The sequence below is a fragment of the Rhinichthys klamathensis genome, unplaced genomic scaffold (genome assembly GCF_029890125.1).
Source record: "Rhinichthys klamathensis goyatoka isolate OS25496 unplaced genomic scaffold, OSU_Roscu_1.1 h1tg000117l_1, whole genome shotgun sequence".
Classification (NCBI taxonomy): domain Eukaryota; kingdom Metazoa; phylum Chordata; class Actinopteri; order Cypriniformes; family Leuciscidae; genus Rhinichthys; species Rhinichthys klamathensis.
The window spans coordinates 231,753-254,076 of record NW_026606654.1 but is presented as its reverse complement, the minus strand read 5'-3'; the positions used below and the strand labels follow the sequence as shown (position 1 = coordinate 254,076).

Here is a 22,324-nt window from a genome sequence, read left to right as displayed (position 1 = left end):
CGCTAGTTGTAAACAAATAGAGCAAGAAGAATCACACTTTGGCAATTGTGGTTTTTATGTGCACTTAAAAAAAGACGCCACCGCAAAAGAGGAGAATATGGGCGCAGTCATTGCTAAGGAAAAGAGGCCAACTTGGCATGCCAATTTTGCAAATGAAGCTTGATGTAAGTAGTTTTAAGTTTTAGAACCATGTCTTGTTGATCAATAGGAGCCACGACCACAGAAATCCCCACGATTGGTCATCTTCAGTCTGTCGGAGACAGCCAAAATCGTACAAAATGTGGACCGGCATTAAAAACAGGACACTCATATCGCAAGATGTGACACAATTGCAGAGATGTGTTATAATATTTAAAAACAAAAAATAAATTGTAGACAGAATTCCAGAATGTGCATTTTTGAATTCTTCATTTATGGCCTTTTTTAGAAAATAATTATATACAAGTGAAACTCGAAAAATTTGAATATCGTGCAAAAGTTCATTTATTTCAGTAATTCAACTTAAAAGGTGAAACTAATATATTATATAGAGACTCAGTACATGCAAAGTGAGATATTTCAAGCCTTTATTTGTTATAATTTTCATGATTATGGATTACAGCTTATGAAAACCTTTCACAATATTCTAATTTTGAATTTGGGGTTTTCATAAACTGAAAGCCATAATCATGAAAATTATAACAAATAAAGGCTTGAAATATCTCACTTTGCATGTAATGAGTCTATATAATATATTAGTTTCACCTTTTAAGTTGAATTACTGAAATAAATGAACTTTTGCAGGATATTCTAATTTTTCGAGTTTCACCTGTATGTGATTAACTGCGATTCATTTGGTTTATTAATTGGCATATAATGTAATTCATTCAATTGAAATGTTTGCAGCGTAGCCGAACATGTCTTTCATGTTTTCTTGAATTAAAGAGCGGGAGGTTTTGATATCAGGGCAGAAGGAGAAAAGGAGAGACACAGACTGGGGGCTTACAGATGATTTTGTTACATAACCATCTGTCACGTCTGGTTCAATAGAACGTGGACACACATGATTCCCTCAAAGACAAATATAGCTGAACATACACGTCTGTACAGGCCACAACCAAATGCGTTCTGTGCAAGGGGAGTTGAGACCGCTATAATATGGGTATTTTGGAGAAATCAAATGTTAAAAAGATCAATTCACTCAATTTAAGTTCTGTCATTGTGCTTTATAAATAAAATAAATAAATAATAAACTAACCCTATCGTAAGGACATGTAGTTAATTAATATTATTCAGTAGCTAAATGTATAATAATATTGTAACGGACACATTAAAATAAAATGTAACCTATATTATTTATATTAGCCTTCATGCACAATCATTATTTGTATTTGGTTATATATATTTTTTAATTCTTATTTTGGCACAGGTAAGCCATATTATCTTTAGTACAAATGACTATCTCGTACTTTTTTTTATCAAGTTGATGTATATATTTATATATTTTTATACTTGAATATGATACTGTTAGCAATGATTTTCTTTTATTTTTATATTTGGTAAATTTGATAGTGTGTTTTGTGTATTTTTGCTGTATAAGCTACTGGATGCCTTGTATTTCCTTCGGGATTAATAAAAGTATCTATCAATCAAATCAATCAATCAGTAAATTATGCATAGTTGCATTACATGTTGTTAACCCATATTAATCAGTACTTAAATGTATAATTACACTGCAAAAGGATACCTTTAAATAAATAGCAAATAGCAAAGGCCCATTTGCCTATAACGATAAAGATATAGTTTTAAAAATCATTAAAAGAATAGTAGAGTCCACACCACAACTATAACGGCCCAGAGAAATGATTTTGTTGGATATATCGTTGAAGAATAATAAAAACTTTCACAGCTAATAAGAACCCATCCTGCTTTATAAGCTCTAGCATTTAAAGAGGCGGATGACAAAACTGCAGCGCGCGCTTGGAATAAACAGAACCATATCGTCCGCTGGTGTGTGGACACTAATAGAAATATCGTTATAGTTTAGTTCATTTAGTCATCATTCTTGAGCGAACTGGACTCATTTCATTCACAAACGAATCGGATAGTTTACTTTTCGCATAAACATGCAGAGCTATAAGGTGGATATCAAGATTTTCTGTGAATAATGACTCAAATCTCAGCCTGTTAGTCACACAAAACTAACGCTTGAGCATGTGTTATGTGGATCATTTTTATTATACTTATATGGTGTTTCTTTGTCATTTTGGATCTTCACAACCCCATTCCTCTTTCTCCTCGACTGTATGGAAAAGATTTCCGGATATTCTCAAAATGCCCTTTTTTATTCCACAGAAGAAAGTAATACGGGTTTGGAAAGACACAGTCTTTGGAAAGACACAGAACTGAATTTTTACTTTTTAATTTTGGGAGAACTACTCTTTTAAACAGAATGGGACATGTTGCAGGCCGGACTCAAACCTGTTCCCCTGCATGAGCGCCACAGCTCAACATGCGAACTGTTGTGTTACAGAACATTACATTGACAAGTTCACCTCATTCAACTACAAAGAGTTTAAGTGCCGACTGACTGCTTCTTTTAGTTGGGCATATCACCATTTGCAAAACTTGAAAACTGCATAAATGATTTTTCATGAATAGTGCTGGAATGAGGCCAAGGGTGCTGGATCATATTACCTCTCATACAGTCCTCTATCCTGTGCACCAGCTGGTAGGACCTGCAGCGATCCAGCAGAGTTCGGATGGCTGGAAGTGGGTCAAGAATAATGGTCTCTGGGTGAGCGTCAATATAATCCTGCAAGACCAGTGGAACAGGGCAGAACAATGAAGGTGTGGAGGTGACATTGAGAAGGGAAGAAGCTAAAACAGCAGTGAACAACAAGTTCCAACATCACTTATTGGTGTTGTTAAAAGGCATCCAACATGCATGAAGGTACACGCCACACATACAAAGACATGTACACATGAAGCCCAGTTGCACTGCTATTACGTCAGGCTAACTGAATGCAAAGCTGCGAGGTTGTTTCTTTTACATAACCACTCGCTCTCTCTCTCTTTTCACTGTCCCCATTCACTCAAGCTCTCAAATCATGAGTAATTTCACTGAAATACATTCTTTTGTCATGTGATTTCTCATTTCTATCACTCATTGACTGGGAAATTTAGTCACAGATCCAAGCATATTGATTCTTAGATCAAATCGCCTCCAAAATACGAATGTATGAAGACTAATATTCTTCCAGCACTGATTAAACGGGGAAAAAAGGTTAAACAGAACAGCTGAAGACAGACACATCTACAGTTTTTCAGAGGGTTTAAACTGAACACTGTGCTCAATCATTCTGTGTGTTGTGTAAATCTATGTAATATACATCTAAGCGCATGCTTAGTGAGAGCAGGGTCTTAGGGGAGAGCTTTGTTTAAGAACATTAAGAGGCTCAGCGCTCTTACGTTCTCATTTAGAGGTGAGTACTTGAGGTGACATTTCATAAGACCACAAAACAAAAACAAAGTTGTAAGATGGAAATCTGAATTGAAGTAGAAATATCTGTAGTGCAATTTTATTACTGATGAAAACGAAAACTTAAAAAGCAGTCAAAAATGTTAACCAAAAAATTCACAAATAAAAAAAGATTACATTGCATTATGTGAATTTAATAGTGTGGTGCGGGGATGATGTCAGAGCCTGGAAGACCAATTCACCGCTGGTTCCTTCGAGATTTTCCTATGGGGTTTTATAATGGAGTTTTTCAATTTATGAGTAAAATGAGGTTTGGTAAACATTACTTGATGATACTCTATGACGTTTTGTTCTACAACGTAAACTGAACACACTCACACCCCAAACTGTTTTATCTAGTTACTTATGTTTCCAAAAAATAAACGTGACTGCTTTTCAGTATGGGTTAGGGGTGGGAGAAAAAAATCGATCCATCGATGCTACTGAAAGCACTTTTTGTTTGTTGTTTGTTATATTTTTCTATGCTCCTCTTTATTATTTGTTATATTAGATAGCCTATATTAGTTTAAAATTCTTAACATACAACTGTTTTAATAAAAAACAATTAATTTGTAATTATTTTTTAAAAAGTACTTAATTACTTATGTAAACTAATGAATTAATAAGGGGGGGGGGGGGTAGATAAAGAATCGTTCTGGAATCGGATCGGATCGTGAGGTGACCAAAGATTCCCACCCCTAGTATGGGTGTGTGTATTTTACGGTGTAGAACAAAATGTGAAGGTACAGTCAAGTTATGTTTACCACAGGCTTTATTTTACTCCCAAATGGGGGGAAAAAACCCATAATAAATCCCCATAGGAAAATCTTGAGGGAACCAGCAGAGAATTAGTCTTCTGGGTTCTGACGTCAAACCTGCACCACTCAATTTCAGAGGTCACGAACGCAACGATTTTATCAGTCCAGTGATTTGCAACCTTTTTTTTTATTGAACTGTAGGAAATAAATAATATATTAAATGTACACAACTAAATTATAATACAAAATGAAAATAATAAAAAAATATTATATTACGTAATTTCAGTATATTGTTGTACCGACGCATTCCTAATTTGAGATTGAGTATGATGCAATTTCTTCCTATTCCTGAAACTAAATATATATTAAAAAATAAAATGAAACAAAGAATGAAAATGAGATTAAACCTTTATGCCCCATTAAAATGAACTAAATATAAAAAATAAAATAAAATCCCAAACAGAGAGAAAGATATTCAAACATTAATTTATATTAATTCAATATTAATTTAGATAAACGAAGACAACAATATTTACTGTAAGGGTGTGTTCACACTTGTAGTTATGTTCGCTTGGTTCATCTCGTCCAGACAAAAACAAAAAAACATTTAGTCCTGGTCTGCTTAGCATTTATATTGGCATTTTTAACACTGATCCTTAAGATACCGAACCTAAAGGCATAGGGATATGTTCACAACCTGATTGGTCGGCTTCTATTTCACGGTGGAACTTACTGAACATACAAAACAATGCTGTGTTCTGGGATAAATGCGCTTGTTGTATGTGCGTAGCTACATATGATGGTATTTTGACCAGCTGAGAACTCGTGAAGAGTTTATAAAATGTGTAAAGGAGTCAAAACAGCAGCAGGAATCCCTCCGTCACACACACACACACAGATCTGCTGCGAGGAGACGTGGTTCTGATGCCTGTACCAAACTGTGATGGGCAACATCACAACTATGGTATGTTTTATAAAACTATAAAACAGGTATGCTTGAGCATTCTGTCCTTTAAATATTAAATATGCATTCATATTTCATTCAACCACACCAGAGTTGGTTTGGAAGTGGACCGAGACCCATCTTTTCAGCGGTCTCGTCTCTGTCCGCTTGTTCGGTGCACCAGGGTTCGGATTGCAGCGTTCACACTTAATTAAAATGAACCACACTAACAGAGCAATCGCATCAGGGTTCGTTTTAATCCAACCAAGCATGCCAAGTGTGAACACAGCCTAAACAGCAAAAGATTTACCATAATGATCACTGTGCTGAGATTATTGCATTCATTTGACATAGAGATTAAATTCAGGTAGATCAAATTCTCGCTGCTTAATCAGATTGAGATTCCTGCATCTTAATCAGAGCTGTAGATCTGCTCTACAAACACACACACATGCTCAGACAAGCCCACCACACACTCCTCACCTGCACACGCTGGACCAGCAGCAGCGACTGGGTGTCATTCTGGTCCGCCTCCAGGATCAGGTCCGTTAGCTTGTGAATGATGACGTCCAGGGGACCCTGCTCCTCTAATGGCTGACTCAGGTCAAGCTGAAGGGAAGGGAAAGGTGAAAGGTCATCATTTACACTCAGAGCAGTGCTGACAAAGACAAAAGCCAATGTTAAATACCACTGCAGTTTCATACAGATTAACATTACATGTACTGAACAAATTACTGTATACTGACAGCCAGTCTGTGTTTCCAGGATAGCAATAATAATAACGCATGGCTGATATATAATAATAATAATAATAATTCATTACATTTATATAGCGCTTTTCTAGGCACTCAAAGCGCTTCACATGGAAGGGGGAATCTCCTCAACCACCACCAATGTGCAGCATCCACTTGGATGATGCGACGGCAGCCATAGTGCGCCAGAACGCCCACCACACACCAGCTTACTGGTGGAGAGGAGACAGAGTGATGAAGCCAATCAGTGTATATATATATGTGGATGATTAGGAGGCCATGATGGACAGAGGCCACTGGGCAAATTTGGCCAGGATGCCGGGGTTACACCCCTACTCTTTCGAAAGACATCCTGGGATTTTTAATGACCACAGAGAGTCAGGACCTCGGTTTAACGTCTCATCCGAAGGACGGTGCTCTTTGACAGTATAGTGTCCCCGTCACTATACTGGGGCATTAGGACCCACACAGACCACAGGGTGAGCGCCCCCTGCTGGCCTCACTAACACCTCTTCCAGGAGCAACCTGGTTTTCTCAGAAGGTCTCCCATCCAGGTACTAACCAGGCTCAGCCCTGCTTAGCTTCAGTGGGCAACCAGTCTTGGGCTACAGGGTGATATGGCTGCTGGCAAATATGAACATGAACATGGATCAACATCTTTGTGGATCCTGGAATAACATTCCAATCAACCAATCAGATTTGAGGGACAAGTTTACAATTTATGTCAAGTTTAGGGCCCTATGATTTCCGCGATCACGGAATCGCGGATGGAATTGGCAAATTAACGCGGAATCTAGTGTTAACGCGGAATTTCGTGGAATTTTACATATTTGGATTGAAATTCTGTTTTTGTGTGGGAGAAGAACGTATGCCTGTTGAAAATGGAGAACGAGGGAAGCAAATCTGGGCGACACAACCCCTCCCGTCATTTCAGCTCCAATGACGGCATCAAAACAATGAAAGCATGGCGAAGCGGCTCTCCACTAACCTGGCCCTAGCCAGATGAATTTCGCTTCGCCTAGGCGGAGCGAAATTCATCTGGCTAGGGCCAGGTTAGCTCTCCACGGCTTTGCTTTCGTCGGCGAAAAAGTTAAGAAACTCGACGCTATAAGCCCTCAGTACCGAGCCGAGCAGTTCGCACGTGACTTTTATGCAGTGTTTCCCACACATAGACTAATTCGTGGCCACAAAATCAACTCCGGCCGCCACATATTGCGTTTCATTCATTTTTTTACGCTATTTAAAACACACAGCGTATTCTTCCAGTTGTATTTCCTTTCCCCGCTCTCCCTCCGTCTCTCTATCACTCACTCGTCTCTCTCACATTCACGCACACACACACACACACACACACACACACACTATTGTCTGTCTATGAGGCGCCGGACTGGACAAAAGCGAAGCGAACTCCGCGAGCGACACTGGACGAGAGAGAGAGAGACAGAGTGTGACTTTTATTTAAACTTTAAACTAATATAATTTATTTTACTGGACAGTTTAAAGCTCATAACCATATTTTGTTGTTACTTGAAGAGTGCAGTGTCATGTTGCATCATGCAGTATTTGTCCTGAAAAAGTAAATGTCTGTAATTTAAGGTCATTCCTATTTTATTTCTATACATTTTAATCATTAACTTAAAAGCACACTCTTTTTATGACTAAAATAACAGTAAAGGTTAAAACAAAATTAATTCCCAAAAATTAAAAACGGAAAAAACGGAATTTGGGAAAACATAAAACGGATTTCATAGGGCCCTACAAGTTTAGGCTTACAACCAGGGTTATATGCTTCTACATCAGTGTTATTCATCTATCATTTCCCTCTGGTTTTAGGGATAACTCAAGGGTAAAGTTAGGTTTAGGGGTTGGGATAGGGTTAGGCATAATCACGGTGACCGACAAATCACAATCGCAAAAATGTCCACTTTACTTAGTGATCAATTAAACAAGGGGCATGTTTAAAATACATTTGCACAATAACCCTTACATTTATATATATATAAAAATAAAAGTGCAATACACTATTTAAGGCTGAGAGCTGTGGGACACACAATCTATTTCCTTGTATGGCTGAATGTTTAAACCCATCTGACTGCCCAAAGTAGCTTTATATTTAGTTGTTTTTTTCCCTTCCAATGTTTCCAGCACGGATCGTCCCCCGAGTGGTCGGATGTCGACGTCAAGAGCGGCTCCAGACTACACACAGCTCAAATCCCAAGGTGGTGATGTGCTGACAAACCTGTTCTAGCTCTGATAATCTCATGTTTACTGTACACGGACAGGCCGTTCCACCACAAGCCCATATGTGGACAGTGGAAACACCACTGACAGCCTACTATTGTGTGTTTGTCTTCGCTAGTAAGCAAGGTACAACAACCCCAAATCTCTCTGCCAAACAGTTTGTTGGCTAAACAGCAGCTCCTCACTCACGCTAAAGGGGCCATAAAGTAACAGGAGACAGATTACTAATATACAATACTACATTGAAGACTTGGATAATACTTTGTGAAAGAAAACCACTACAGTGATATAACCAGATCAGATTAGTTCTTACAAGTATTTCATCATAAATTTATCAGGAAATCTAATCTCATGTATTGCACTCTACAGTTTACGTTTGAGAGCAGAGCTTTATTAGAGGTCTGTTATAAAAAAAACAATACAACATTCATATAATATAACAAAAGAGTTTCGTTCATAACACATCTAACACTACAGAACTTCTATAACCAAATATATAGTAGTACAGCAAGTAAAAAATACATTATTAATAATTAATTAACATTATTAACGTTTCAGTCCTCTACTTCAGGGGTTTTCAAACTTTTTGATGTCACAAATCCCCCGCCACCCCCCACAAGGGACCCCTCCCAAAAATATAAGAGCAGCTGTATAATATTGTGTATCTAAACCAATTATACAGTGAAAAATACAAAAAAATTATATAATATAATATTATATATATATATATATATATATATATACACACACACACATACTGTACGACGCTTAGCAGAGTCAAATCTAGGGGTGGGAATCTCTAGGCACCTCACGATTCGATTCGATTACGATTCAGAGGGCTGCGATTCGATGCTAAATCGATTATCAGAATCTTTTTTTTGTGTGTGTGTGACTATAAATACTTTGCTTTAAAAGTACAAAGTAATGACCCATAAAGAATTAACGTACAATATATTTTATTAACATTGCAAAGAACCAACAGGAAAATACATGTGTGTCTGAACTAGCAGCAGCATATTTGTAGTAAATTAATAATATAACAACGACCGGTAACGTTACAGCCGAGTGTTTTTCCTCCTCTGGCTGGAAAAGTGTCATTTGGCTTCATGTGTCTTGTTTCCGAAATATTTTAGTTTTACTCTACAAAGCTTACAACTAGTGTGGCTCTTGTCCAGCTCCTTTCCCCCTTCAACTTCAGAAGCCAAAATATTTCCACACGTCAGCTTTTAACGAGGAGGGTGTTTGGATTTGGCGCTCAGCCATCGCGTCCGCGTCTGTTATGTGCACGCCACAGACGGTCCGGCCACTGCACTTCCGCGCTTCAGAGTTCCGTCTTTCGCGTTCCGTCAATATTACGTTATTATAAATATATATCTAAAAAAATGTTGTTGTTTTTTTTAAATCGATTTTTGACAATTGTGAATCGATTCAGAATCGTCCACGTCCGCATCGCGATGCATCTAAGAATCGATTTTTTCCCCCACCCCTAGTCAAATCCCGCCTTGCTTTAGTAGGAAATACTTCTTAGCAAACTTTTAGCCATAATAGTGTCGACTTGTATTGAACCTGAGTGCAAGAATTCAGAGTAAATGTTAGAGTAGAGTAGTGAGTTACTGGTTTCCAGTGAAGGATTCAGTGTGTTGTAGGCAGCGGCTAAAGGCTGCAAAGAATCGTAGATATGGAGAGAACGCAATGATGGAAAAACTGAAAAACCTCAGTGTTTGTAGTCAACATTTCAAACTGATGACCACAAACACAGTGTTTTAGGCCAAATGGAGGGGAAACACTGAAAGAAACTGACGTTCTGTCAGATCTGCTCAACCCCCCGAAGCAAAACGCCGTCATGTACAGGTAAGAAAGCTGTTGCCATTGTCTACTCTTTAAACAGCTATGTTTAAACAAATACACTACGTGTATTATACAATTTTCAGTGATAAACCTTCCCTTACAATACCTGTCCTGTTAATAACCCTCTGTCGATCCGACTGTCCGTGGTTGGGAATACAAAAATGCAGAAATATAATCTGTAGTTTTCACGAAAGCTGTCAAAACACGTCATGCGGCGGGCATTTGCTGACAAATAAACGTGAATTTCTCGGTCCAGGTAACACAGAGAACGAGTAAACATCGTTTATTAACATATAATACCGACACTAACAATACAAAGCGTGATGAAAACTGAAAAGGTTAAACAATTGCTTTAGTTTAGTCATTAATTTTCCTCACAAAAACAAATCATGTTATTCATGATGCAGAGAGCCACTTCCTTTTCTTCATGCGTGTCTGTATAGAGACACGACCAATCAGTTATTCATGATGCTTTAAGCCAACTGAGACACAAGTAACTAAACTCTGATGTCTGTCTGCCGGCTACTCAAGGCACAACATGACCTGTGACGTCTGTGTCTGCTTAAAAATGCCCATCCATGCAAGCATATAACCAATTTGACTGTAAAGAAAGAATCTATGTCTGACTGTCATTACTAAAACATACTGAGAGCTCATGAGCAGGCAGAGGTCAGACACTGACCCAGTCCTGCACCGATGACTCATGCGGAGGGAGACATGCGCAACTGACTCAAAGATTAATTTAGCTGAGTCCATTCAGGTTCTGAAGCTGTCGTTCAGAGTTAAAATCATCAGGACAAGAGCGGATTAGAAGCAGCAGCTTTGAAAGCAAGGCAGCATAAAAATTGCGTACAACTATTGACAAGGTTTTAAAAAGGCTCTATTACTTACAAAAGTCTAACTGTACGTTCACACCGCCGCCGACTTGAGCGTCAAAGAAGCTCTGGCCGCCCTGTCAAGGACGCTTGTCAAAAAGTACGGGGAAGCTTGATGACGCTTTGAACGCTCTCGTTGCAGGGAGAATAGAAGTGTCACAACATGAAATGTAATAAACAGAAAAAAACAAGCAATACATTGAAGAAAACTTTTATAATGACAGCATTTTTATAACCGTTTTGGTCACATTTGGTCGGGAAAAAAATAATAGTTAGCTATTATTATTATTATTTGCGGTCAAATCGGTGTCACCGTGAGCAAATTAATTGCATTCCCGCTTTAAAACGAGCGTTCGTAAATATTTCAAATAAAAGTTGCGCTCATGCGGTCCCTATAAGCAAACAACGTCATGTCATAAATGGTAGGAAACCCAGCAACGGTGATTATTAGCTTCTCTTCCATTTTCTCGGAACTAATGTTTTGGTAGGAACTAAAGTTTACATTGTATGTTTCTCCGCGAAGCGGACCGAGCCAGCGCGAAGGACGCCTATATTCCGATTGGTTGCTGGCGTTTTGCCGCTGCTTGCCGCTGAACCTCGTTACAGCTCATTACCATAAAGTTGAGCTTCTTTCAACTTTCTGATTGATGCTCAAAACGCCCAAAACGCGACGCCAATGGATTTGACGCTCCTTGCAGCTGAGAAAAGCCAGCTTCCATTGAAAATGAATGACTTCCGGCCGCTTTGGAAGCTCAAGTCGGCGGCGGTGTGAACGTACAGTAAGATGTTTAAAGGGATGGATGACACAAAAATGAAAATTCTGTAATTTATTTTATCCTTATATAATATCAAACCCATTGCTTTCCATTCATCTATGAAACGCATCTATAAGACAAAAAATTAAGATATTTTTATGAAAAACTTCTGTCCACACTCAACAGCACACTCCACCAAAATGTTTAGTTTAATTTAGAATTGTAGAGCGTATCAAAAATGGGCTGTGTCCGAAAACGCCTATACCCTTAAATAGGGCACTATTTGAGGGGACAGCCTTTTGTTGTGGTGTCCGAAACCATAGGCCCTGTCCCAAATGGCACACTCCGGACTTGTGGACTTCCTCAGAGTCCACACCTCGGTGACGTCATGTAGTGCAGACCTATAGGGCCCTTAGGGCGAGTCCGCAAGGGCGCATTGAGAGGTGTTTTTGGGACAGACTCGATCGTCACGCTGGAAACAGGAAGACGGTCTGATTGTTGTTATGGACAGGAGCTACAGGTTCGGGGAAATATGCTGCCTATCGTTGTTGTGTTTACATATGACTCAGTAAAGCCCTGACATTCTGTTCTATTTATTTAATGAATCATAATGCGATCGTATTATTCAGCTCGCTATTATTCGCCTATGTTTGAGACATCAACCACTGGTCGATGATCATAATGTTTGTATAAACTTGTCATAAAAACCGTAATGATAATTGCACTTGAATATTTTCTTCTCAGCCATGTTAACAATTGTCCGTGAGCGAAATCTCCTCCCATCCGTTGTCTGATTGGCCTTTCGCAAGGATTCCTGGGTAGTTAAAGTGCGTGGAGCCTGCAGCTTCGCGGAAGACCGCTTCAAGGGTACACAGGGGGCGCTGCTGAGCACACTTCAGAGCGTTAAAATGCTAAATGGGACGGCCTACGGACTCGTAGACTCGGCGAGCACGCGCAACTTAAGTCCACGAGACCGAAAGTCCGGATGAAGTGCGCCATTTGGGACAGGGCCATAGAGGACGTTATTGAGTGCACTCATTCAATCCCATAATGCACCGCAATAACGAGTGTGCAACCGATGTACGCTCAACGGCTAGAGAATACCCATAATGCACCGCAATAACGAGTGTGTAACCGATGTACGCTTAACGGCTAGAGAATACCCATAATGCACCGCAATAACGAGTGTGCAACCGATGTACGCTCAACGGCTGGAGAATACCCATAACGCATTGTGAGGGCCGAGCTGAATGAATTCCCACGTCTCGCCAGAAGATGGCGCCCGCAGCTGAATCATCCATCCATCCATTTTCTAAACCGCTGGTCCAATGTGGGTACAGCATAATATCATACAGGTATAAATTCCTTTTTTATTGATTATTAAATTGTTTAATTAAGGTTTATAAATAGATTCCAAGTTCAAGATAAATCCTTTCATGACTACTGGAGCTGCCAGTTCGTCAAGTTATTAAACAGCAAACACCTTCCGGTGCACTCAGTGTCTGAATTCACTCACTCGTTTTCATTCACTCCTTCATGTGGACTATATTAGTAAAGCAATGTAGGGAATAGTAAATGAGTAGCCTGGGAAAACCCAGACAACTTCCGGCAAATTTAGATTTGCTCTGAAAGTTAGTCTGGCAAAGAGCTCATTCAAGCCCATTTCCAATCCGTCGAAATCGAGGCACCAATCAGAAACGTTGGGGCGGGCTTTACACGATGACGACAGCGCTGGGATTTTGAAGCAGATTTTGTAGCCTACATTACAAAGATGGATGCCGCCGTCGAACATCACTCGTTCGAATCAGCTATCGCGTCTGTTTTAAGCGATTTGAACGTTTCCTTTTTGTTAAAAAACCGAGCAAAGAACAACACTCGGAGATGTTTCTCCACCGCTCTGCATACGTCATCTCCTTCATCGCTCTGATTGGGTTTAGGTCTATCCGTGACGTCCGTTGGTGACGCTCCTCTGGAAATGATTCGTCTATGACGCTTTGCCAGACCATAACTCAGTTACAACTGAGAATGGTCTGGTTTTAACCAGGCTAGTGAATGAGGCTATAAGGGGCGATTTCGGACACAACCTTGGTAAACAATCTCATTGGTTCTTGCGCATTAGGCAAGCACGTCTGATTGTCTGTTTACGGCATTTTATGTGATCTATGTGTGTGTGTGTGTGTGTGTGTGTGTGTGTTGATCAATGTTTATACAGTATGTGAATAAAACACTTGATAAAACCTATTCATCATATAAAGAGGTCACGTGTCGTCAGAATATTTGTACTAAATCCCTCTTTTCATGTGGCTTACTTTTAAGATATCTGTATGAAGCGTAACAATATTTAGGTGGAATGGACTATCAACAGAGGGACAACAATTTTACAGGTTCATTTTCGTTTTAAAGATGAACAAAATCGTACGATTCGGAAATTTTGAATTTTTGGGTGAACTATCAGTTTAATTGAGGCGGAGAAAGTTATTACATTGTGATAAACCATTACGTACATGATTTTTTTTTAATAATGTGCACTGATGAATGTATATTAAGAACTAAGTATAGCATAAATTTTGACTTCAAATAAACATTCATCCATATTTACATAAAGAACCCCGCCTCACCCCCCCCCCCCCACACACACACCACACACACACACACACACCCTTGAATAGAGGATAGCAGCAGAGGCAGCTGCTGATGCCATCACTCTTTAATCTTCTCTCATTCATGAAATATTGAAACTCTTCCCAGCCAGTGCTCATGTTTGATAGATCCATTTTAGAAAATAAGCAGGGAATTAGAATAAAAGCACACTGAGTGGAGAGATAAGTACCCTAGAGTCTGTATCTCTGGGTATAAAAAGGAGCACATAAAGATGACCAGAGGAAATGGCTGAAAACGATGATAAAGGGGCTCGACTCACATTATGCCCGAACAAATGCGTCAATCAAAGGGAAAAAAAAAAAGACCAAGAGGATCCTTCACAGACCAATGCACTTGAGAGGAACAGGAAATGTTCTTCATCCTAATGGAGCCTCACAGCCTCAAAGCAGGAGCATTAAAACATGAATCATGTAGCAGAGAGGAAATGAGCCTGATGAAGTCATCGTCTAGGTTAATGTGGTTGAATGTATTACAATATTACTGGAGTACATAGACTTAACATGATTGGATAACAACTAGTCTAAAGATGAACAGAACAAGGAAGTGAGACAACCAACATTATTACAACAACAAAAATTTTGACTGTGGTGTGTTTTGTTACATATACACACACACACACATCTTACTGATCCTAAACCTTTTAATTGTAGTGTATTACTGTGGAACAAGTTTTTTTTCCCATACAATCAAAGACAATGGTGTCCACTGACAGAATTTTATTTTTTTACGTGAACTATCCCTTTAAGGAAAGTAAATGGAAGGTCATCAAAAGTACATATCTTCGTGTGTGTGTGTGTGTGTGTGTGTGTGTGTGTGTGTGTGTGTGTGTGTGTGTGTGTGTGTGTGTGTGTGTGTGTGTGTGTGTGTGTGTGTGTGTGTGTGTGTGTGTGTGTGTGTGTGTGTGTGTGTGTGTGTGTGTGTGTGTGTGTGTGTGTGTGTGTGTGTGTGTGTGTGTGTGTGTGTGTGTGTGTGTGTGTGTGTGTGTGTGTGTGTGTGTGTGTGTGTGTGTGTGGTAAAGCAATTCCAAGGAGCATGAACTGGGCTATTTATTCACCAGAGACTCCTGCCTTTGTTTTTCCCACACTTAAATAAAAAGACGTGAGGTCGGCCTGAAGGGACTGCTCAGTTTTTAGATATTCGCATGGATTGATGTGACCCCCGATTACAGCGAATGTCAAACACACATGAAAAGTGACGACATTGCTGAGAGCAAGCAAGGCCAAATGACAACACTTCAAACCGGACAACTACATTTGTATAATGCTAGAGTGTTCTGGGCGGCTGCTAAGTGATTACTTACTGTACAAGTCTATAATATTCCGGTTTCAACAACAGTTTATTGTGTTGTTTCCAGAAGATATTACTGAGATAACTCTGTGGAGGAACTATCTACATAATATGTCAGTGTAAGTAATCTGGAAATACATCTCTCTCTCTCTCTCTGCAATCTAGGTTAAAGGCACAATATGTAAGATTTTTAGATTAAAATATCCAAAAACCACTAGAACAATGTTATATAATTTGTGGCTATCTTAGCCAGTGTAACGCCTCTCTTCGTTGCGTCGCCTGTCAATGATGTCATATCCGCGTTACGCTCGATTTCCATCAAATAAACTGACCTGTGTGTAGTAATTCAGAACTTTATTCTTTTTTATTAGAATGAAATGAAATAATGTGAATTTAAGTGATCAAATTTAACTAACAAAGTTCAAGATCAGGGAAGGAGGAGGCGAACATTAAACTTAATTTTAATCGTAAAATAAATATAAGCAACAAAACGAAACGAAAGAAGCGGCAGCGCCCGACTGCGTCATATAAGCATAAGCATGTTATTTTGGACAAAATCAGTTAATTTCAGGAGTTTCAGGAGACTGGTAAACACATTCGAACTACCATTGGTCCATGGTGATTATGTAATGAGTAGGTGTGGCTCTGTGGCTCCGCCTTCTTTGACGTGAAAGTCTTCTTCGGTTCATTTCTTCTGTTCAGTTCGTTGAGATCAGATGCGAGTAAAAACATGAGCACACTGGAGAGCTGATTTATAGTAAAAACTGAAGTTATTCTAATAATTGATAGAAGTCATTCTTATTGACAAAGTTTTTTCATGTTTAACACTCTAAAGCAATATATTGTATAAAGTGCTATATAAATAAATCACTATGATCGATCTTCATATTTGAAATATGAAATTTATATTCGTTGTGGTAATTTGCTGAAACACGGTTGGTAGATGTTTTACTGGCAAGGATTTTGCTGTCTCATTGTGAAAAGAAAGCTTTCCAGGCCTTGGCTTTGTTGAATGTTCAAATGTTAGCATGCTTAGTCAAAACCAATGAGAACAATTTGGGCTTTACTATCAAAACAGTCTCTCTAATGAAAACAAGCTAACTATACTTTCCGCTTTCAAAAATAAACTGAATAGAAAACGAGACAGAAATATTTTGTGTTTAGCACTTTTCAGTGCTAAACACCAGCTCAATCTCCTAGGAATCAGGAATGGAGGCTTAGCCAGTAAGATTATCAACAGGCCCAGACCATTTCATTCAAGTATTCAGTTCATCTGTCCACTGTAATACGCAAACAACTGCATACTCAACACATCTTTCTAATTCTACTGTAAACTACTACTAAAATTTCTACTTATGTAAAGACCTACAGTAAACGCAGATGTTGTTCAGGCTTGGTATAAGCTAGGGCTGGGCGATATGGAGCAAAAAATATATCTCGATATATTTTGCTATATCTCGATATTCGATATATATCTCGATATCTTTACAGGAAAATGGATGTGAATACAACTCAAAATATAGGCCTACAATCAATAGAAAATTAATTTTCCATAACAGAATGTAACCAAATGAGAAAAATTAAACACAGGGCCTGAATTTCGTCATCATTATTAATCACGTGATTCATATACAGAAACTGAATAAAGTAATCAAATGGAAAATAACACAGTAGTATTTTAGTCCTGAATAAATTAAATGCATAGGTTATTAATCCTGATTCCTTTAATTTAAAGCTATCTTTTGTTGTATTGACAACAAAATTAATGACAGACATATATGGCTGCCGTCACTTTAAGAGCTAGTGCACGGATCCTGTGTTCATTATACTGGCATGCGTTTTATGCTTATTAAAGACAAAACCGACTATGTTTAGAGTATAGGTACTCACGACGACCGAAATTGACAATTTTGCGTGTTAAAGCAATATAATCCGCGAAAAATAACTTTTGTTACTGGCCAGCTGTTCTTAAGGCGGATTTTCTATGAATGTGCGCATAGAAAATAATCTCTCAGAGAGCGCGCGAGCACTGATTAGTTTAAAATCGCTTGAATGTTTAAACTGGTAAGACTTAAAAAGACGTGCAAATGGTAAACTTCAGTCACGATGCACTGCTGGCCCGATTGTGCGAGTGAATATCCATCATGTCCCGACTCCTAAACGCGAGTGTATGTTATGGCCGCAGCGCTTGATGCTTGCCTTGCACAACACATTATGAGAGAAGAGAAATAAGACGCGGCACCGCTGAACACTCACGCTGTTTGTGAAATTGCGTCTGGCAGATAGTTGTTAAAAGAATGATTTGATTTTATAATCTGTGTGGATTACGATTGCGGGAATTTCCCGCATTATAAATGGGAGACCTGCGGGAATGATTAGAATTATGCGCAATACCCGCGCCGAAATTCGAGCCCTGCAATAGTTTAAAACAAGACGTTTGTAGTAGCCTTCTGATTACTGGAGTCCATTAATCGAACTTCCATGCCTCTTAAATAGTAATTATATATTGTAGTATGTAGGCTACCAATTTACTAACGCAATTAATGCTCACACTCGGTTTCTCTCGTGCTCTGTCGCTCGCGCGCAGACACACTCGGAGTTCTGTAGCCTCCGGGCTGGTTGCGGATGAGACAATTTTTGAATGAGACAACACGCGAGGTGAGGGGGAACAAAAGCAAGGAGGCGGGGGCGAGCACAGCACAGAGAAGGCAAACAAGCAAAGTGGCGAAATCAGGATTAAAAATAAACAATATATCGATATATACGATATGTCAAAATCCATATCGTGTTTAAAAAATATCTCGATATATTTTAAATATCGAGATATCGCCCACCCCTAGTATAAGCCAGAAGCCACAAGTTATTTTTAATGTGTTTAAAGGTGAAACAAGTGATTTCTGAGAAATGCTGTTGAAAGTGGATCAGACCGAGCGCCAAAACACACTTGTAACCAATCAGATGTAAGGTGCCGGTGCTGCATAGCATGTTTATGAGTTTGGGGGCGGAGCTATCCTTTGGGGAATGGGCGTGTTTGTTTTGGTGATTTCAAATATCAACAGCGTTTCTCAGAAATCGCTTACTGCACCTTTAATAGCTTATCTTCTTTTTCAGCGGCCTTGGTTCTGGAAGTATTTTTCCTATATAGACTTTTTCAAAGTTTTCATTAAAGCGTTATAAGCCAGCCAGCCAGCTATGAGTTTAATCACAACATTACAAATTTACGTGACGTAGTAGGATGTAGGAGTAGCGTAAGCTGAGACGCCTCTCACGGTTCAAACAAACAGGGCAACAAACTCAAGCTCCTCCGACATTTCTCTGTAAAAACATTTCTCGTTTTAGACTTCTAATTCGTGACTGGTATTTTGTTTTGCTTCTGCGTTCATCAATACGTCATGCGTCGGGTCAGAGGTCACTCTTATAGACTCGTGTACGGCTGTTACTGGAAGCCAGTGATTATAGTTTATAAAGTTATATAAATATGGATATTTTTCATAAATAAATGCATCGCTTCCCTTCAGAAGGCATTTATTAACCCCCCTGGAGCCGTATGGATTATTTTTATGATGGATGGATGCGCTTTTTTGGGGCTTCAAAATCTACGGTACCATTCGATCCCATTATAAAGCTTGGAAGAGCCAGGATATTTTTTAATATAACTCCGTGTTTAGCTGAGAGAAGAAATTCATATACACCTAGGATGGCTTGAGGGCAAGCAAATTACGGGATTATTTAAATTTTGGGGTGAACTAACCCTTTACCAACCTCGTAGCTGTCTTTAAACGTTATTGTTAAAAATCAATTGCCCTATGGAGACAATGAATGAGATTTTTCCTTCTGGAACCCGACTGTTGCCGAATTAGAAGTACTGCACTACCCATAATCCTGTAGCAAAATTCACCAATCAGAGAAGTTGGATTATGGATATGGGGAATTTTGCAGACTAGTGGAAACTAGCTTAGTAATTTAATTCTAATCTAATGTTAACATAGCTAGCTATGGGTCTACCTTATATGCAACTGTTTTTTCTGTTGTTTATCAACAAAGAAGTATCATGGCAACCAAATTGCATTAGGTAAACATTAATAAACAAGCTAATATTTGCATTGCTTGTGTACAATCACCAAGAGGATAATTTATCGTTTTTTACTTTATATCAGTTTTATTATTGTGTAACATTGGAAACTGAGTCATCGTTGGATTTTATTTGCTTAAAACTTCAGATTTATCATTAACTGAGTTTCCAACTTCAATGAGCTGAATTAAACAGAGCATAGCACATCTTTACTGAACAATTTTCTGAAATGCCCATGGAGAAAATTAGCAGGAAAAATAGTGGACTTTAAAAGACACCGAAAAAGTAGGTGGTAACTGTTTGTGATTTCACACATTAGATAAATATCTGAAAATTTATTTTGTTAAGAGGAGATCCACTTACCTGTACAACATCTATCCCTCTTTTCCTGAAAGAAAAAAAACAAAACAAAAAAAGTTATTATTTTCAGCTCATGTCACAGGTTGACAAAAAAAAAAGATTAACTTAATTTTTTTTTTATTCAAGATACAAATCACAATGATTACATTCTGACATGAAATGAAACCTGGATAAAAATATCTGTTGCCTAGAAACAGAGTTGGCTGTAGGAAGGGAATCAACACTAGGGAAGTCAGAGCCATCAACCTGTCCATGCTGTCAGAAAACAGCTACATTTAAACAGCGCACAACAAGGAACGACTGTCACAAAGCTAGCGCGAGTCAAACGTTAGAATTTACCCCAGTGTTTCTACAAAACAACAGGACAAGCTGACACACAAGAATCAGTTTGCTCGGTTTTTACTTATGCTTTGTAGTGAGATCCTGAAATTGTATCCTGATAGAGGATCCCAAAATAAAGCATGCTGGTGGGGAAGTCCTTTGGATGATTTAAGGGGTCATTAAAGTCGACATGAACCTGAAGTTGCAATAACCTTTTCTTCACTATTGTGGCATTCATCCGAGTGAAACTGATTCTCGGACAAGAAAAAAAATCTAGGGCGGGACTTGATTTTGTCCATTGGGAATTGATAGGATCCTTGGTTTGCTATTGGTTGATCTCATGTGAGTGACTGGTTGCCCCTCCCTCACGCCAGTAAACACATCATCAGAGAAGAGATAAAAGATTATGAGGGCACATGAAATTTAACACAAAAAAAAATGCTGTGGACATACAAATAATTTATCATAAATACTAAAATATTACATGAAAATATGAATTGCCAATTTTGATTTCATGGTGACGGAGAAGCCAGGCAACCATTTTCTCTTTTCCTGTCAGATTATTCCACACCAATGTCAAAATAATCATGAGGGGTATGAGCCAGAGCTTATTCATTATTCTGTCAGAAAACATCATGAGGGGGTTTGTGGGAGTTATTTCAAGTTTCAGTGAGACAAAGACTTTTCTATGTGGGTTCATTCAATATGGATATGGAAAGTGAAAAAACATTTATCCAAAAATTCCGACTGGTTCTTTCTGAGTGAACAGACGAAACATGCCTCAACTTTTCCTGAATGTGGAGTATGTTGTCAGTATTACATAAATCACAATGTGTGCCAGAAAGCAGGAAATAATGACACCTGTTGTGAAAGGAAAAGCAATTAAAAGTAACTTTTTTGACTGTACAAATCAGAGGTCCTTGACCAATGTATTCTGAAGGCACTCAGTCCCGGTGTTTTAACCCAGGCTTTAGGGCTGTGAAACGATTAATCGCATCCAAAATAAAAGTTTGTGTTTAGATAATTTGTGTGTGTACTGTGTATAATTATTTTGTATATATAAATACACACACATGCATGTATACATTTAAGAAAAATTGTATTACTGTATATATATTTATATATATTTTACATATACTGTATATACACTCACCTAAAGGATTATTGGGAACACCTGTTCAATTTCTCATTAATGCAATTATCTAATCAACCAATCAGATGGCAGTTGCTTCAATGCATTTAGGGGTGTGGTCCTGGTCAAGACAATCTCCTGAACTCCAAACTGAATGTCAGAATGGGAAAGAAACGTGATTTAAGCAATTTTGAGCGTGGCATGGTTGTTGGTGCCAGACTGGCCGGTCTGAGTATTTCACAATCTGCTCAGTTACTGGGATTTTCACGCACAACCATTTCTAGGGTTTACAAAGAATGGTGTGAAAAGGGAACAACATCCAGTATGCGGCAGTCCTGTGGGCGAAAATGCCTTGTTGATGCTAGAGGTCAGAGGAGAATGGGCCGACTGATTCAAGCTGATAGAAGAGCAACTTTGACTGAAATAACCACTCGTTACAACCGAGGTATGCAGCAAAGCATTTGTGAAGCCACAACACACACAACCTTGAGGCGGATGGGCTACAACAGCAGAAGACCCCACCGGGTACCACTCATCTCCACTACAAATAGGAAAAAGAGGCTACAATTTGCAAGAGCTCACCAAAATTGGACAGTTGAAGACTGGAAAAATGTTGCCTGGTCTGATGAGTCTCGGTTTCGGTCGAGACATTCAGATGGTAGAGTCAGAATTTGGCGTAAACAGAATGAGAACATGGATCCATCATGCCTTGTTACCACTGTGCAGGCTGGTGGTGGTGGTGTAATGGTGTGGGGGATGTTTTCTTGGCACACTTTAGGCCCCTTAGTGCCAATTGGGCATCGTTTAAATGCTACGGCCC

General features: G+C 38.9%; 1 protein-coding gene across 1 annotated transcript in view; it reads right to left on the bottom strand.

Moving 5' to 3' along the window:
* itpk1b (inositol-tetrakisphosphate 1-kinase b) overlaps window positions 1-22,324 on the bottom strand; it is a 55,481-nt gene that overhangs the window by 19,595 nt on the left and 13,562 nt on the right. Inside the window, exons 3-5 of the mRNA XM_056255057.1 lie at window positions 20,055-20,079; window positions 5,684-5,809; window positions 2,677-2,794 (exon numbers count right to left, since the gene is read on the bottom strand). Of these exons, the coding sequence (XP_056111032.1) occupies window positions 2,677-2,794; window positions 5,684-5,809; window positions 20,055-20,079 (269 nt within the window). The remainder of the gene's footprint in view (window positions 1-2,676; window positions 2,795-5,683; window positions 5,810-20,054; window positions 20,080-22,324) is intronic.